The 19,461-nt window shown below is 38.8% G+C and overlaps 1 protein-coding gene across 1 annotated transcript; it reads left to right on the forward strand.

The window, feature by feature from the left end:
• Nucleotides 1-9,622: 9,622 nt before the first annotated feature.
• On the forward strand, nucleotides 9,623-14,156 carry LOC146391037 (uncharacterized). Its single transcript, XM_084922661.1, has 8 exons — nucleotides 9,623-9,842; nucleotides 9,956-10,000; nucleotides 10,607-11,950; nucleotides 12,043-12,177; nucleotides 12,414-12,476; nucleotides 12,581-12,757; nucleotides 12,835-13,017; nucleotides 13,125-14,156. The coding sequence occupies exons 1-8, from the start codon at nucleotides 9,671-9,673 to the stop codon at nucleotides 13,346-13,348; spliced, it is 2,343 nt and encodes a 780-aa protein (XP_084778787.1). The 5' UTR covers nucleotides 9,623-9,670; the 3' UTR covers nucleotides 13,349-14,156.
• Nucleotides 14,157-19,461: the final 5,305 nt, after the last annotated feature.

Genomic DNA, 19,461 nt, shown 5'->3' on the forward strand with positions numbered 1-19,461 from the left:
TATCCTTTTGAAATCAGCGTGTTTGTAAGCAGAGTGTGCACTTTCATCATTGTAAGGATGTAATGTACTGAGTTCCGAGAGGAATATGCCTTATCTAAATATTATTTCTTTCTAAACATATTGACATAATATTTTCTTGGGGGTGAGGGGGCTCCAATCATATGGTGAGCAATGAATTTTTCCAATGGGCCGCATAAGAAACTGGGCATTTTGTGAAGTCTGGCATTCTTCCTGGTCAGATTTGGACATCCATAGGTTGTAACACCTGCCAATGTATCCCATTGCAGGTTAAGCATTAGCTAAGCATGGAGTTACCTTCAAGAACAAATCACTTCTTACTGTAGTCCCTATCACTGACTGGCACTACTGCCAGTTCCTTCATAGTCTTTTGTTATTCCTCGTACAAAGACGAGTAACTGGGCTGTGATGCAGACATCCAGAGCAAAGGCAATCATCATTGTCTGATTTGTTTCCCGCTGAATCTCCAGAGCTCATTCTCAAATCCTGCTTTTGTCAGGACACATTAGCACAGGAGAGTCCACCAAACACACTTTGATGACTTTTTTGCAGTTTTATGGAAAATCACAAAGTTGACTGCTCCATCCCTCCATCTTTATATGGACTCTGCTCTAATGCAGATGCCTTTGTTGAATCGCATGGCCTCAGAATGGTAGTCTGATCATTAACACATATTCGGTGACCCTCTTTAACACCTGAATTGTGGGATCCAAATAAAGATTCTGGTGAAAATATTGCTGGCTTTCAGTTAGAATATAGTTTTCACAGATGTCTTGCATCACTGCTGGCTTTCAGTCAGCAGTACTTTGGAACTGCTATTGTGGCTCAGATAAAACTAAGAATTGGATCAGAACCAAGTGTTGCAACTGTAACCTCTTTCTTGCTTTCTTACTAGTGAAAAGTGAGCTTTGTCATGACTGTCACGCCCACACTGCATTCCTCTTTAGTAATCCAAGTAAACCATAAAGATTGTCTGTGATTATAGACAATACTTGAAGTGCAGAGGGTTATAACTAATGTCAACCTAAAGACACATTATCTTTAACTCATACTTTGCTGTGCTGTGTTTCCTCTGGTCCTCTGGTCTTACCACTCTATCTCAGGCTGAAACAATAATAATGTTTTAGTTTGTGCTATTTTGATGAAGCATAATGCTACTGGTGAACATTCTCAGTTAGATCATTGATATTCAATTCAATTCAATTCAATTTTATTTATATAGCGCCAAATCACAACAAAAGTCGCCTCAAGACGCTTCATAGATACAGAGAAAAACCCAACAATCATATGACCCCCTATGAGCAAGCACTTTGGCGACAGTGGGAAGGAAAAACTCCCTTTTAACAGGAAGAAACCTCCGGCAGAACCAGGCTCAGGGAGGGGCGGCCATCTGCTGCGACCGGTTGGGGTGAGAGATGGAAGACAGGATAAAAGACATGCTGTGGAAGAGAGACAGAGGTTAATAACAGATATGATTCAATGCAGAGAGGTCTATTAATACATAGTGAGTGAGAAAGGTGACTGGAAAGGAAAAACTCAATGCATCATGGGAATCCCCCGGCAGCCTACGTCTATTGCAGCATAACTAAGGGAGGATTCAGGGTCACCTGGTCCAGCCCTAACTATATGCTTTAGCAAAAAGGAAAGTTTTAAGCCTAATCTTAAAAGTAGAGATAGTTTCTGTCTCCCGAATCCAAACTGGAAGCTGGTTCCACAGAAGAGGGGCCTGAAAACTGAAGGCTCTGCCTCCCATTCTACTTTTAAATACTCTAGGAACAACAAGTAGACCTGCAGAGCGAGAGCGAAGTGCTCTAATAGGGTGATATGGTACTACAAGGTCATTAAGATAAGATGGGGCCTGATTATTTAAGACCTTGTATGTGAGGAGCAGGATTTTGAATTCAATTCTGGACTTAACAGGAAGCCAATGAAGGGAAGCCAAAACAGGAGAAATATGCTCTCTCTTTCTAGTCCCTGTCAGTACTCTTGCTGCAGCATTTTGGATTAGCTGAAGGCTTTTCAGTGAGTTTTTTGGACATCCTGATAATAATGAATTACAGTAGTCCAGCCTGGAAGTAATAAATGCATGAACTAGTTTTTCAGCGTCACTCTGAGACAGGATATTTCTAATTTTAGAGATGTTGCGCAAATGGAAGAAAGCAGTCTTACATATATGTTTAATATGTGCATTGAAGGACATGTCCTGGTCAAAAATGACTCCAAGGTTCCTCACAGCGTTACTGGAGGCCAAGGTAATGCCATCCAGAGTATGAATCTGGTTAGATACCATATTTCTAAGATTTTCAGGGCCGAGTGCAATAACCTCAGTTTTATCTGAATTAAGAAGCAGAAAGTTAGCGGCCATCCAGGTCTTTATGTCTTTAAGACATTCCTGCAGTTTAACTAATTGGTGTGTGTTATCTGGCTTCATGGACAGATAGAGCTGGGTGTCATCTGCATAGCAGTGAAAATGTATGCTATGTCTTTTAATGATGCTGCCTAAGGGAAGCATGTATAATGTAAACAGAATTGGTCCTAGCACTGAACCCTGTGGAACTCCATAATTAACCTCAGTGTGTGAAGAGGACTCTCCATTTACATGCACAAATTGGAGTCTATTAGATAGATATGATACAAACCACTGCAGTGCAGTACCTGTAATACCTACAGCATGTTCTAATCGCTCTAATAGGATATTATGGTCAACAGTATCGAACGCTGCACTGAGGTCTAGCAGGACAAGCACAGAGATGAGTCCACTGTCAGAGGCCATAAGAAGATCATTTGTAACCTTCACTAAAGCTGTTTCTGTGCTGTGATGAGCTCTGAAACCTGACTGAAACTCTTCAAATAAACCGTTCCTCTGCAGATGATCTGTTAGCTGTTTGACAACTACTCTTTCAAGGATTTTTGATATGAAAGGAAGGTTGGAGATTGGCCTATAATTAGCTAAGACTGCTGGGTCTAGAGATGGCTTTTTGAGTAAAGGTTTAACTACAGCCAGCTTGAAGGCCTGTGGTACATAGCCGATTATTAGAGATAGGTTGATCATATTTAAGATCGAAGAATTAATTAATGGCAGGACTTCTTTGAGCAGTTTTGTAGGAATGGGGTCTAAAAGACACGTTGATGGTTTGGAGGAAGTAATTATTGAAGTTAACTCAGAAAGATCAATTGGAGAAAAAGAGTCTAACTTAACATCAATGGTACTAAGAGTAGCTGTAGATAATATTACATCTGTGGGATGATTACTGGTAATTTTTTCTCTAATGATAAAAATTTTATTTGTGAAGAAGTTCATGAAGTCATTACTAGTTAACGTTAAAGGGATGGTTGGCTCAACAGAGCTCTGACTCTTTGTCAGCCTGGCTACAGTGCTGAAGAGAAACCTGGGGTTGTTCTTATTTTCTTCAATCAGTGATGAATAGTAAGATGTTCTGGCTTTGCGGAGGGCTTTCTTATAAAGCAGCAAACTATTTCTCCAGGCTAAATGATGATCCTCTAAATTTGTGACACGCCATTTCCTCTCCAGATTACGAGTCATCTGCTTTAGGGTACGTGTTTGAGAATTATACCACGGAGTCAGGTACTTCTGATTAGAGACCTTAGTTTTCACTGGAGCTACAGTATCCAGAGTCGTACGTAGTGAGGAGGTGAAATTATTAACAAGATAATCGACCTCTGTTGGGGTAGCGTTCAGATAGCTGCTCTGCTCTGTGTTGGTACAGAGCATTGAAGATGATAACAGTGGGTGGATTATATTCTTAAACTTAGTTACAGCGCTTTCAGAAAGACATCTACTTTGATAAAATCTACTCTCCACTGCTGTGTAATCAATTATTGTAAATGTAAATGTTATCAGGAAATGATCAGACAGCAGAGGGTTTTCAGGAAACACTGTTAAATGTTCAGTTTCTATGCCATATGTTAAAACAAGATCTAGAGTGTGATTAAAGTGGTGGGTGGGTTCTTTTACATTTTGAGAGAAGCCAATTGAGTCTAATAACAGACTAAATGCCATGTTGAGGCTGTCATTTTTAGCATCTACATGGATGTTAAAATCACCCACAATAATTATTTTATTTGAGCTCAGAACTAAATTAGATATAAAGTCTGAGAAATCAGACAGAAACTCTGTGTAAGGCCCAGGTGGACGATAGATGATAACAAGTAAGACTGTTTTCTGAGTTTCACAGCTGGGGTCGACAATGTTAAGCATCAGGCTTTCAAATGAATTAAAAGTCTGTCTTGGTCTTTCATTAATTAATAGGCTGGTGTGAAAAATTGCTGCCACACCGCCCCCTCGGCCTGTGCTTCGAGGTTTCTGGTAGTTAGAATGACTCGGGGGTGTTGATTCATTTAAACTAACATAATCATCCTGCTGCAACCAGGTTTCTGTAAGGCAGAGTAAATCAATTTGTTGATCAATTATTAAGTCATGTACTAACAGAGACTTGGAGGAGAGAGACCTAATATTTAATAATCCACATTTCACTGTTTTACTCTTTGGTTCAGATGTGGATACTGTATTGTTCTTTCTTTGTAATTGTTTATGTTTAAGTTGTTTGTTGCTGGTTTTTAGTTTGTTTTTTGTCTTTTTGGAAGCTGACACAGTCTCTATGGAGATGGGTTTTTGGGGGGGTAGCAGGAGGAGAGAAGCTGCAGAGAGGCGTGTAAGACTGCAACTCTGGATAGTCATATTTTGGGGGGTTTAATAAATTTGTCCATATTTCTAGAAATGAGAGCTGCTCCATCCAAAGTGGGATGGATGCCGTCTCTCCTAACAAGACCAGGTTTCCTCCAGAAGGTTTGCCAATTATCTATGAAGCCCACATCATTTCTGGGACACCACTCAGACAGCCAGCAATTTAAGGAGAACATGCGGCTAAACATTGCACTCCTGGTCTGATTGGGGAGGGGACCAGAGAAAACTACAGAGTCCGACATTGTTTTAGCAAAGTTGCACATCGATTCAATATTGATTTTAGTGACCTCCGATTGGCGTAACCGGGTGTCATTACTGCTGACGTGAATTATGATTTTACTGAATTTACGTTTACCCTTAGCCAGCAGTTTTAAATTTCCTTCAATGTCGCCTGCTCTGGCCCCTGGAAGACAATTGACTATGGTTGCCGGTGTCTCTAGCTTCACATGTCTGAGAACAGAATCACCAATTACCAGAGTTTGACCCCCGGCGGGTGTGTCACCGAGTGGGGAAAAACGGTTAGACACATGAACGGGTTGGTGGTGTACCTGGGGCTTCTGTTTAGGACTATGCTTCCTCCTCACCGTGACCCAGCCGCCCTCTTTCCCCAGCTGCATGGGGTCTGCCGGGGAACAGCTAGCGGGGCCTACGCTATCTTCGGCTGCACCAGCTACATATATAATTTATGATATTTTCAGATATTTTATAATTGAACAAACTTGTCCAGAAAGTCATTGTTTGGATGACAGTTAAGCTAAAAATATCTTCCCTGTGACTGATCCAAACAAGCCCCAACCTTCAGAGTGTGGATCCCTTTTTGCCTTGTATATTTTTCTTTTTCTACTCTCCTTTTGTTAGTATCAAGCCTAAAATCCTTGTAGGAACATAAAGAAGATTTCCAGGGATTATTTTCCCATACCAGCTTTTTCACGTCATATTGCACCACACTTAATTCCAGCACTTAGACACAAAGGCAGCTACATTGGAAATAGTCTATCTCTGTCTGCCTGTGCTTGTTAGACATTTATGTGATGAACATCAATTTGGCACACTTGCATTTGTTAACAAGTCCTTTTTTATCAAAGCCCTTCAATTGTTTTTTTCTTTCTTTGGACCTGTAATCCTGTCATTTTTACAGGCTGAAATTTCCTAGGAATAATCATCAACGCGTATGTGCATGAAAGAGAGAGAGAGTGTAAGACAAAGTGAAGCATGTTTGGACTCAAGCATCATGTGATCAAGCTGTACAAAGTCACGTTCATCTTTACGCTGGACTATAAGCTATTTGGTTTGTTTGTTTTTTGCCTTGTGTGTGTGTGTGTGTGTACAGTAAAAGAGAACATACTGCAGCAGTCATTTGTTGTCTTTGAGTGCCTACTAGTGTCGTTTAAACTTGCCTGCAATAAATATGTTTGAGCAGACTGTGCATGATAAAACATAATAGTTGTCTTTTGACAGCTGTGGTTTCTCTGGATGCTCTGTACCACAGTGTTGGTAGTTTCAGGCTGCTCCATGATGCTGTCTTTAGACGCCGTGTTTCTTCTTTGTTTTCACAGATTTCACACTTGTAATTCATCCACCAACTATATACTCTATTGAACAGTTACCAGTGAACCAGTGAAGACAAAAATCCACCCATTTTTTTTTCAAAATAAGTGGACGCAAACATCTGCAGACTTCTCCCCCCCTGCGGTGGGGAGAAGCAGCCAACTCCTCCTCCCGGCCCCCCGCTCCAGCAGGTCACAGAGAACGGGGGTGTGAGAAGACTCCAAACCTCCCTCCGCCCGCTCATATGTAGTGTTGATGCATGTGTGTTCTAAGGTGCATTTAAAACCCAGGAGGGCATGGAGCTACCTGCCAGAGAGCAGCAGGTAAGCGCATAGCCCCTCCTGATAGCCCTCAGTGTCTACGTGTATTTAAAATTGAGAGGTGGGCAACGACGCCAGGGGTGAGGTGTACACCCTGATGGTCTTTTGGAGTCCGTGTAGCGTGCCCACCCCCAAGATCCTATATGTATGTGTTATGAGAGTGTGAGTAATGTGAATGTCTAAGTTGTGGGATAAAATTGAGGCACAAGAAGCCAGAAGGGGACAGAGGGGGGGATGCCTCCCCTGCACCCTGGTGACACACCTTTACCCCAAGGCCCTGCATGTGTGGGTGATTGTGGTGGAGCGGGAAGAGGGAGGCAGCTGGAAATGGGGAGGGAAGGAAGGGAGGGGCAAGTGACCCCTCCCTGGGGCCAGCTCCCCCGCTGACCCCAGTAGGCACCCCCATACAGAATTGGTTTTCCCTTCGTCGGGAGCATGTGCTGGGTTCTTCAAATCACAGACAAACAGTATCCCACATTCTTGATTTTTAGTTCACAAACACTTGTTGTAATGACTAACTACTCCTGACATTTTGGAGATGTTAGCACTTTATACAGTAAAGTTACAGTGGGATGCAAATAACATCAGGCTGATCCTGCCACAATTTGTTCCCCTGTACAAATCACGGACAAACAGTATCCAACAGTTGTTTATGTTTTTGAACCCATTTTGCAGAGGGATTGAAAAATGTATTGATAGCAATGTTGAATATTATTACACAGGAAAAAAACAACTACACGTAAAATAATCACACCGTGACGCCTCTGCCTTTGTAAATAGAGGGACAGTAACTGCGTGTGTATATGTAAGTGTGTAAAACCTGAAGATTGTCAGATTAACAGTATTTCGTCTCTATCTGCCATTCTTCAATTCATCTCATGTAAACAATAACGTAGCGCACAGCTGACGTGAAAAAAGGCACATACCTTTGATGTTGCGTGACGAAGTCTGTATTCCTCCTCCACACATAAACGCAAAAAAGGAGTTTTAAAAAATCTCCGTTTTCGGTGATTCGAAACATCGTTTACGTGTGGACAAAACAGCTGCGTTTTCAAAAATACCCGTGTAGGTGTGGACGTAGCATAAAAGAGTTAGTAGTTTATTTCCTTACTACCTGTCATTTATTGCAGATTACTTGTATTTGCTTAATTGTTTACTAAATGTTTGAGGTGTGAAATAAACCGCAGTGGAGCAAAATATGGGTGTGTGTGGTTGGAGGATGTGTTCGTGCGTGCATGTGCGCGCACGCAAGGGGGGCGCGAACATTTTTCTTGTAAAACAAAGGGGGGCGCAGCAAAAAAAGTTTGGGAACCACTGGCATAGTCCATGTTATAGTGTGTACACTGTTCACTATTACAGACTGTTCAGAGCACTCCACTCCACTACTGTAGATATAGTCATAGGCTCTGTAGCTCTGTTTACTACACACCTTACATCTGTATATATTTAGCAGATCTGTATAGTTGTTCATAGTACATCTGTATATCTGCCCGTCTATAAAGCAATATAGAACATCTGTATGCTACACAGATCATCTGTATGTCTGTACATATGTGTACAACAGTACATCTGTACATTTGTCTGTTGTTCATCTGTATGTTTGGTCTCTCTGTACATAATCTGTTTGTAACTACTCCATCATTTTTCTGCACTATACTGTATATATCAGTATATCTGTACATCTGCCCATAGTACATCTGTATATTTGCTCTCTACATAACTTATCTGTAAATAATCTGCTGTTATTACAATTACTACTCTTCCACTTCTGATTAGATGCAAACTGCATTTCATTACCCTGTATTTATACATGTGTAATAACAATAAAGTTCAATCCTAATCCTAATCGCAATAACATGGGGCGATCGTTCATATCTGTGGAGAGGAAATCAGTTTAGCATTTAATGGCTCATTGACTCTCTAATTTCTACCACTACCATGCTTACTCTGTTACGTGGAACGTTAAAACTTCATGGCAAGTTGGGAGACATGAAATCACCTATTTGTGTGACAAATAAAAAAATTAAGATGTTTATGATTTGTGCAAATAACTGTATACATTCTGTTTATTATCACACAGACAAGTTTTACAAGCCTATTAATCACAGAGGAGTTCATTGCATTGGTGGATTAAAGGCTTCATTGTTCTCATTGTGCATCAGCAGAGTGTTTTTTTCTCTGTCATTAAATAACTACAGGTGAAAAAAAAAAAGATTATATATCATAATCAACATCATATTAAGATGGTCGCAACTATGTTTTCGGTATCATTTCAAAATGAACAGAATTTTATGTGCATGGATAAGAAGACAAACTTTGAAATGCCCGTAAAGGTTAACATACGTCATGGGGTGTGTTCCAGAAAATGAAAGTAAAACATAAGAAAGGACAAAGAGTTTTTTGTCTCTGTAGGACATCTGTTGGTTTGTAGTGGTAATGTCAGTTTTTGAAGTTTTTATTTAGTAAGAATGTTTTTTTTCCTGTTGTATAAAATGATTTTAAGTTGAACACCTGTGCTGAACCAGTATCTTGGTCAGACTTTTGTTGTGGATCATTTCCACTTTCTTTGCCTCTGTCATGACCTCTATTATGTGCTGTAACATTAATAAAAACTTCACCAAAGATAAAGTGCAAAGTGTAGCTTTTCATACTGGTCAAATAAATAATCTTATGCTATACTGACAAAATATTAAAGAAACATTTTTTAATTCAACACTCAAACGCTTCATGATTTTTGTTTCCACTGATGTGTGTTTGGATTAGAGTTGCATCATTTTTGTTCTCAACAAGTCACCGAGAGTAAGTCAGTAAAGATTTCCAACTTAAATATTTCAAGCTCAGAAGTGTTCCCTTAATAGTTCTGATCAGTATCTATAAATACACCTTTACAGGAAATGTCCCAGTTAGAGCTGATCAGCTGATCAGCTGTCAGCGATCACACTGTGTGTGTTCATAATGTAAAACACCCTTTGTTGGTATGGTGAAGTGGAAATGCAAATCAAAGGTGAGATCACTTTTCACTGTGGAGCTAGTTTGAAAGACATTGAAAGCTTTTCTCCAGATCAGGATTTGAAGCAAAATGGATGAATGTCTGCACCCAGTGTTCTTTGAAGCTGAGGAGCTCACAGACAGTGAGAAGGAGAAGATCAGGAGATACTTTCAGAAAAAAAGACATTCTGGGGGAGGTGACTGTGGGATAATAGAAAAGGTCGGAGATAAAACCTACCGGATCTGTTTTAAGGAAAAAGAAGGTAAGAAGCCCTGCTGGGTTCAAATGCATTACAAGTAGATTAGAGTCCAAATTTACAGTTTAGATATGTGCATTCCCATAACAGCTGAACTTTGTTTTTCTGATATACTTTAGATCAAGAGCATGTTTTGAGATACTACATTTGCAAGGGGCTGCCAAGTGAGTAGGGTACTAACAGTGCGCCACACATTCAGTTTGCTTATTTGTCAAGAGGACAACACAATACAATGACCAAAATAATTGTAGAGAACTAAATGTGTAAGTCCTGGTTACTGTTTTACCTCATATTAACCTAATACTTATATGCAACAGTTGTAACATTTACACTGCATTTATTCAGTGTGTGTGTGTGTGTGTGTGAGTGTACTCTTATTTGGGAGGCAACAGAAGTCAAGCATTGCTTTCCTATGCAGTCAAAAATGTCATAAGTTTAAATTCACTTTATAAGCAGTTATTGTTTAACTCTGAGCTTCAGTAACCTTCTGCTGTTTGAATAATGGCAAAACATACAAAACAAACCAAAGCAAACAAAGTCACCGTCTGACCAGCCAAACCAGTTTTGAACACCTGCGTTTTGAATGCTCTATGAGTTACTCAGGCATGAGGCACTTTAATTAGATATGCATGCCTATTGTTACTTAAAACGGTTTATCCACTGATCCATACATCTATTCTCTTCAGCTTAACTGTGTCAGTGCTGTTGGGGGTGGGGGCTGGAGCTGTACTGTTTCTATTTGTCTAAAATTATTTTTCTTTTGTAGACAGCTAAAGGTCTTCAGAAGACTTTCTCCTTGGATATTTTCCTGCTTTATTACCTGAGAGACAACCTCAAAGCATTCAAAATTCTGGAAAAGCAGCTCTCTTCAGTCGGCTGCACGGTGGAGTTTAATTTTGAGGAGGAGAAGGCTGTAGTTAGAGAGGACATGAGGAAAGCGCCAGGAGGATGCTCTGCAGAGAAAGTGGAGCAACAGCTGGCTTGGGTCTTCACCAGTCTCATCGACACCTACCTCTGCTATCATGTGGTCAAACCAAAACAAGTGAAAATGGTACTGCAGGACTCGGCCTTTAAGACAGATGATATCAAAGTTTACACAGAGAGTGGCTATGCTGTGGTTGTGGGAGAGGTTAATGTTGTGAAGGAGAAGATTGCAATTCTGGAAAAAAGCCTACCCACCAAAAAAGAGCTGCCACTTGTAGAGAAATTGTTCAAGCTCACAGAAGAAGAGTTCAATCGAGAAATGTTCGCTAACTATCCAGATGTTAAAGTCATCAGAGGTAGTGCCACAATCACTTTGGAGGGCCCTGACAAAGAGGTGCAGTCAGGAGCTGCAAAACTGGATGAACTGATTAAGAACATAAAGGAAAAAAGAGTCAAGTTCCCCACAGCTCTGCTAATCTTCATCAAAACCAGTGGAGCCATCTCCAAATACCAAGCTCGTTTCCAGCAGAGCCTCAGAAACCCTGTTTTCTTTGAGGTAGGTTCAGATCTGGTTCTGTCCAGTTTGTCCTCTGATGCTCTGAATGAGGCCGAGGCAGCATTAATGAGAGACCTTAAATCGGACATTATAGAGCTGCAGGGAGCTGCAGCAGTACCTCCAGATTTAGACAGAGTGAGGGAAATCCTGATGAAAGCGAAGAAAGAAGCAAACATTAGCGAGTTAAGAGTGGATGTGAGCTTCATTCCAGGAGCCAGTGGAACTGCAATGACCAAAGTACGACTGGTGGGCTACAGTGAAGGTGTTAAAAAGCTCAGTGAGGTCCTTCGTGACTTCCAGATAAATAAGGTTACGACTGAAGAAATGAAACTGCCACATCCTGAACTGGTTGACTGCTTTGATAAAGTATTAGGCCTGATCGGTATGAAGCAATCTAATGTGACCTTGGAAGCCTCACATGTTCCACATCCCTGTGTGCTCGTGAAGGGTCCTTGTTCTCTGGTTCAGAAATTTCAGACAGACTTAGCCACGAGTCTAAAGCAGCTGTCAACTGATACAGTGGTGTTAAATGAACCGGCGGTGCAGTGGTACTTTCAGGGAGATGGCAGACAAAACACAGAACTGGTGGAGAGATCCTGTCAGGTCCTCATCAGAGAAAAACAACATCTTCAAAGTACTGGAACTACATCAAATTTGTACTAAAGAACACAATACAGCAACAACATGAGGCAAATATTAAACTTAATCTGCTCTTCTTCCTCTCAGCACCCACGAGTGACCTTGCTGACATCACCATAACTCTGAAAGGCAGAGTTAAACTACAAGTGGTGTTTGGTGACATCACTATTGAGACTACAGATGCTGTGGTGAACACAACGGACTTCAGAGACTTTCAGACAGGTAAAGTACTGTTCAGGCAATTTAAAACTACATTTAGTTATGTCATGAGTAAACAAAAGCTACTCATTGTTGAACACCATCCAAGCACCATAAATTAGACAGGACCCATTGTGTATTAAAGAGGATATTGTAGGAGCGCTGACTGGCCTTTACAGTCCATTTGCATTACAACAATTTCAGTGATGGTTATTATTATTATTATTATTATTATTATTATTATTATTATTTATGTACAGATGGAGTGTGCAAAGACATCCTAAGAAAGGCTGGGCCTCAGGTTGAGGCTGCACTAAAAAACAGTGAGAAGAATGATTCTGAAAAATATTTCCAAATTTATATTTACATCGTAAATCATTTCTAACAATTCGTATCATCTCATGTTGTCTTTATCGCATCCATGCAGGAAACGTGAACAGTGGAGAGATTTTGGAAACCCAGCCTGGCATGTTCCCTTGTAAAGCCATTTTACACGTGTGTGGAGAAAAAGATACAGTTGCCATCGAGCAGCTGCTTCGTCGCATCATTCAACTTTGTGAGTCTTCTGGTTACAAGTCTTTGGCCGTTCCTGCCATCTGTGCTGGTGAGTAGTCTGGGAGTCATTAAAAATGCATGAAACATCAAAGCTATTTATGGACTTTTGTTTGAATGGTTGTCCAGGATCTGGTGGATTGGACCCCGATTCTGTGGCACATGCCATCCTCCAAGGGGTTAAGACTGCTGCCTCGTCCCATCCTCTCCAGCGTCTCACCAACATTCGCCTTGTACTCAACAAGCTCACTGTGTTCCTGGCATTTAAAAAGAAAGCAATGGAGATGTTTCCCTTTGCTGTGATCAACTCAGGTAATGCAAAGTCAACTTTTCTTTGATAATACCACTTTCCTTTTTTTGATCAGAGACTTGTTGATTTTATTTAAAGCTTACTTACTGTTGTTTTAACCACTTTACAGTGTCAGCTTATGCCCTGCAATGCTTTAATATTCAAGTAATGAATGACCCAAGGATCCCTCATATCAGCTCTACTGCCCAGCAGTCTGCTTTCTTGATTGTAGGTCTGTGCAGAAAAAATGTTGATGATGCCATTGCAATGCTCGGGAGTGTGTATCAACCCCTGCAGTCAAATCAAACCCAGCAGGAGGAGAAAAGTTATTCTTGGAACTGTTTTTTAATGTAGGCTTCTCTGGGTTGTTGGACAGTGTCATGTAATTAATATATCCTTAGTGCTTATTTTCTTATTATATTGTTTATTATTATTAGATTGTACTTTAATAATGAAGGTTTGCAAAGCAAGGCCACTTTTGACTCATAAACTAAGTGCTCAGCCAGACTGAAAAACAGGAAGTTAGTGTAGAGCTATACAAGCATATTAATAAATACAGGAAGCCAGACAGAAAAGAGGAACTTTGCCATATAAGGAATGTTTGTATCGAAACTGTGTGACGTGTAAAGTACCAAAATAATACCTATATGAGACACAGTTTATGATTCTAATGTTAGAGATCCTGCAACTGGCATTTGGGCTGTGCAGGGGTCTCTCTCTTCCGGAAGATGATTGAATAAAAAGAAATATAAATGTTTTAACACACTATGAGTCGGTTTTCTCTGTTCTATCATGGGGACAAAAGAATTGGGGTTTAATAACAGGTAATCCTTTTTTTTTTTTCTTTCTCTTTTGTTCTTTAATATGTGGTCAGAATGATTTACGTATGTTCAGTTACAATATGTACTGTTATATTGTTCACATTTGTGCACAGCTCTACCAAAAGGGTGTTTCTTATGTTTATTCTAAATAAGTGACTGTAGAGTATTTTTCTTTTGCACAATGTTGTAGAATTACAAACAGCCTACACAGTAAAAATGTGAAACATACATATTCAGTGTCTTGTACTCACTTACTTCCCTAACTACAGTAATGTCTAACTTTTCTGTAGATTTTACTGTACTTGGCTGTACAAAAAGTGTATAGTGCTGTCTTGAGCCTTTTCGGGTAGTGTCACCGAATTCTGACCTTTTTTGCATTGGAAAACACTAAGAGAATACTGTGAACTGTCATAATGAAAACATGACAAAGCCATTTGACTATCTTGTTCATAAAGATGGTGTCAAGACTTCTCACTTTGATGACACCGGTAGTTTCATTGACATGAATACTTGCTTTTGAGGAATGGATTATTGATTTTGAGCAAGTGACCTGCTTTTGCAGGTTATCCACTAGGTTTTGCAGTTTGCACCAAATGTTTTGAGAAATACACTAACTGCTGTGCAAATGTTAATAGTGATGTGAGAAAAGCACCAACGCGACTGAGAAAAACTGTAAACAAGGAAATGCACTGCAAAATACAGTTACAACCTCAAAATGTGGGTGAAAGCACTGCACAATATTCATGGTATAGCTTTAAAATGCTGACATTGTCAGAGCTTCTGTTTCTGATCTGAATAACATAAGACATCAAGCAAGAGGGATGAAAAGCTGAGTGATTTTGATATTCATGGAGCTCAGATGTAGTGTGTTTCAGTAGGCTGTGAGGACTGTGGATAGATAGATAGATAGATAGATAGATAGATAGATAGATAGATAGATAGATAGATAGATAGATAGATAGATAGATAGATAGATAGATAGATAGATGTAAAACTAAATAACAGGTAATCCTATTAAAAGATGACAACCAGGTGATGCAAATGTTCCACAGATCTGCTCTTTCTCTCTCTTCAGTTTTTTTAAATATAAACTTAAATCTTTAGTGTCTCTAGGCGTACGTTTATGATCCTAGAACCATTTAATGTAAGGATGTGTATTAATCTGGTGAAAAGACTGATTTGAGTTGCACTTTATGTATGTAATCCGTCATGTTTGTTTGTCTGTCTGTTAGCAGTCTATTGTCCACAGTTTTCAAGATATTATTTTCAAATTTTGTGTGATGGTAGATAATAATAACAACTCAAGATTATTTAATTTTGGTGAAAATCAGGTCAAGGTCACACCAGATGTGAAAATCTATTTTTTTCAAACTTCACAACAATCTACTAGGCCTTGAGGGAAATGAGTGCCTATTCTGGATAAGCATTTGACCTTGACCTCCATCGTTAGCTTCCAAGGTCAAAGTCGACCTGGAGAAATACATTTCAAGAAACCATATTGCGTAATGTATCATTAGGAAGGGCACGGAGAGAGCTATACAACACAATTACAACACCCTATGACGTCACAATGAGACCATAAAGTTTCACAAAATCACAAATTGCATGAATATATCTTAAAATCTTGAGATTTTACAGCTTATAGAAACCAAAACCTTCAGGGAATTCTACTCCAATCATACATACATCATCATACATAAAGATAATAAAATGCACCATTTTAGTATGTAATGCTTTGAGGGCATCGGTCAAAGGTCAGGGTCACACAACACAAGAAAAACACTTCAATCTTCAAACTTTGAAGCAATATATTCGTCAGTGGACACTTTCTTTGTTTGAGCTCTTCAAAACATTATGTTTTTAAAACAACACTATGCAACTTCACATGACACAAACATATTAATGTATATATACAATATAATAACAGTACCTTAATATTAATATAGTCATTAGTAATTAATTTAGAAATACAGATATATTTATCCATTTGTTACTGTTACACCATGTACCACACTATCGCTGCTGTACATGGTGCAACATGTACAGCTATCACTGCTATTACATCACTGCTAGTAATAATCAGTGTTGGTCAAGTTACTAGAAAAAAGTAATTAGTTACTAATTACTGATTACTACCCCTAAAAAGTAATCTCTTTACTTTACTGATTACTTATTTTCAAAAGTAATTAATTACTTAGTTACGTAGTTAGTTACTTTTTAAAAACACAATTTACAACCTGAATAGGTGATAAAGAAATAAATCTTTCAGCCCAATTCTACTTTTTCTGCATAATCCATCATACAAAATGTAATCAAATGGAAAAGTCTCTTTTTAAAACTTGTTTTATTAGTTTTAATCTTTCAACTTTATGCATTAACCAAAAATTAAATTATATGCAACATTCTCTGACTGGAAGAAACTTGTTTAACATTTAAACCTATTTTCTGCACATTCCAGCACATATAACTTTTTTTGTTTACACTCAGTCTTTCAAATAAATGCAAGTGAAACACAGCATAAAATAAATAAAATCAAAGACTAGCGGTCCTGTTGCTCTATTTTCACCTGTAAAGCAGGAGTGGGGTAGGTGTGCCGCAGCGGTCAGTGGAAGAATCCGCGAGTTTCTCTGGGAATTTCCAATTCCGTCGTAGCACACTCGGTGCTTGCTTGGAAGTTTACGGGTGGTTTTTTTTTCGCTGTAAAAACAAGTTTTCTTCCCACGCACAACGGACGCTAATGTTTTTGTCACTTTTTATGGAATCAAACTCAAAGTAAGTGTGGTGTAATCTATATTGATGTACATCATGGCCACTAGGCGGCAGTACTTACCCTTTAGTCAGGGAATGGTGGCATGTAATCTGTACGAGAGTAAGCTAAAATAAAAGATGGTTGTTGCTCCATGATATCGCTTGAGCGGGGAGTTTTATTCAAGAGCCCAACACAACAGTAAGGTCAGTACTTCCACGCTTTAAACGCTGCACACTCATACTCTCTCCCGCACTCGATATATTATCCATTGTTGATCTGCATACAGCTGTTGTCACGAATGTCATTGTCATGAGACACTCTCTCCAAAAAATTACGGTTTTAGTAACGCAGCATCACAGCGTGCTTACGGAAAAGTAACAGTAATCCCTTACTTTACTTGTTACTTGAAAAAAGTAATCGGATTACTGTAATCCACGTTACTGCCCATGTCTGGTAATAATCATAGTAACAATAATATATCTCTATTTATAAATGGCATACAAAGGAAGAGTAATTCTATATAAATGATTAATTAAGGACTTTTACCTTCCTAATAACGCTTAATAGTGTGATATTATTATAAAGTGCTACCTACTATTATGAGGGACAATTTCTCTTTTAGTGTTTAAACTTTTTGTTCCAACTAATGAATTGGGACTCAAATCTGCTAATTTCTGAACTGTTTAATTAGGTTTTTGTCTTCATGCTAGTTCACTTGTTGTTTGAGTTTTGAAACTTCTGCCATCCATTCATATTTACTGTTACATATGTTGGAGTTGGAGATAAAAAAAAAAATATGCAAAATAAAAATTTAAAAAGTAATTTGCTTTTTAGTGTTTATTGAAAGATAATTATGGATTACATAAAATACTTTCAAACTACTAAAATAAGGTCAAGGGTCTTTTTAAGCCCTTGATATGTTTCTTATGCCGGGGTAAATGAAATGACCAAGGGCCTTTTTATGCTTGCTGTGTCAAGTGCTATTGTTTAGGAGAATCCTGCAATGGCTTCCTGAACCTTAACAGCGGGTATAACAGCCTAATCCCTGTATCTGTATGATGACATCATGACGGTGAGGGAAGCAACCACTGTAGAGGGAATATTAGCACTTTAATCAACCTAATATAAATGTCAGTAGACTCATGCAGGTACAGAGAGAACATACAAACTCCAGCCAGGGTTCAAACCAGGGAACCTTCTTGCTGTGTGCTAACCACTATAAATTTTATAAAAGCACATGTTCAACATTTTAGCAAAAGCTTTGATATTAGAAAAGGAAACTTCCATGACACCACCTCAGGACGCTGCAACACAAACTTAGCACTTCATGTAATCATTTCAAATTAAAAGCTCCAGTGTTTGTGATATGGCTTCTGTACGTCGCCTCTCTTCACCTCCTCCTTCGCTTCCTCCTTTTTCCATGTGTGTGTGAGAGTATGAATGGCAGAATACCTTTCTGTGGGACACCTGTAGGCGTGTTTCCTCAGTTGTTTACCAAGCGTCAGGCTGATATTCCTGTTTCTAAACTACTCATCACCACCTGAAATAAATTACCAAATGCTCCTTTCATTCATTCGTTGCCAGATCCCTTCAGCTGATACTTTGGGAACAAGTCTAAGCAAACTAAACTCATTGTGGAAATCTCTGTGTTTACTTCCCTGCTCAAAGTCCTCTGCTGTTAAACTAAAGATTAAAAATCGTTGATTTTTAACAAAGTAACCAACTGTAAAATAATTGCAAAAGTTGCTGTTTGAATTTATAAACATGTTGTTTTGTTTATAAATGCAGCTATTTAAAGTTATTCTCGTGAATGTTTTTATACTTAAACAATCTCTCAAACAGATCTATTTAAAGTTATAGAACTAATAACTGGTTTACTATTAATTTTATATGTTTTTTACAGTATTTAACTTTAAGTTATTCTTTACCATCCATCCATCTTCTTCCGCTTTATCCAGGGCCGGGTCACGGGTTTATTCTTTACATTTTGGATAAATTAATATTTTTGAAATCATATTAAGATTGCAAATAATTGCAAATTTGTTGTAATCTACATACACAGAAATCTACCTTTAAAAAATTGTTCACTCCAATAAGAACTTCATAGAGTTCTTTTCTATAGAAATATTACCAAATACAAGCAGCTGGCAGCCAGTTCAGTCACCTGTTGCAAACAGACAGGTTGAGCTCATCGGCACAGAGTAACTCAGGTTTATTGCAATGCGGTGCCGATTTGTATTTGGTTATGAATTGAACTGTGAATATTTACAAACCTTCAAAAGTCAGTCTAAGTTGAACTGTGTTTGCTTAGAGACAGGTTTCCTCCCACCAGGTGTCCCGTGAAACTTCCTTGCAATCAAAATGGCTACCCAGATTTTGAGCACGCAACTTCTGGCCAGTGGTTGATGGGAGAATGAACAGTTGGTTGCTGCAACTAATTGCAGTCACTGGATGCAAAACATTTTTTTCTATCTATCTATCTATCTATCTATCTATCTATCTATCTAGATAGATAGATAGATAGATAGATAGATAGATATCAATATCAATATATATAAAATCAATAAGCTCCTCATTAGACTAACACAAATCATCACAATAGTCACTGCATTATAAAAAGAAGAAGTCAGGCGTCATTATTAACATCATGTTTTGATGTTCAGTGTTTTCAGCATAATTTGAAAAAGAAAAGACACATACTTGCACAACAAGAAAAACTGTAAAATACCCTTTAAGGTTAACATTAGGTGTGTCTACTTGTAAATGAAAGGAGGAGGAACTCCACTGAAAGTAGATGATGAAAAAGGGTTTCAGTGCGCATTTTCACACAAAGCAGTGACACAAAAGGGTGTTAACTGTATCCAAATGTCTCCTTTTAGTTTAGAATATTAGGGAAA

The sequence above is a fragment of the Perissodus microlepis genome, chromosome 3, assembly GCF_051167445.1.
Source record: "Perissodus microlepis isolate ML-2025 ecotype Zambia chromosome 3, ASM5116744v1, whole genome shotgun sequence".
In the NCBI taxonomy this organism is placed as follows: Eukaryota; Metazoa; Chordata; class Actinopteri; order Cichliformes; family Cichlidae; genus Perissodus; species Perissodus microlepis.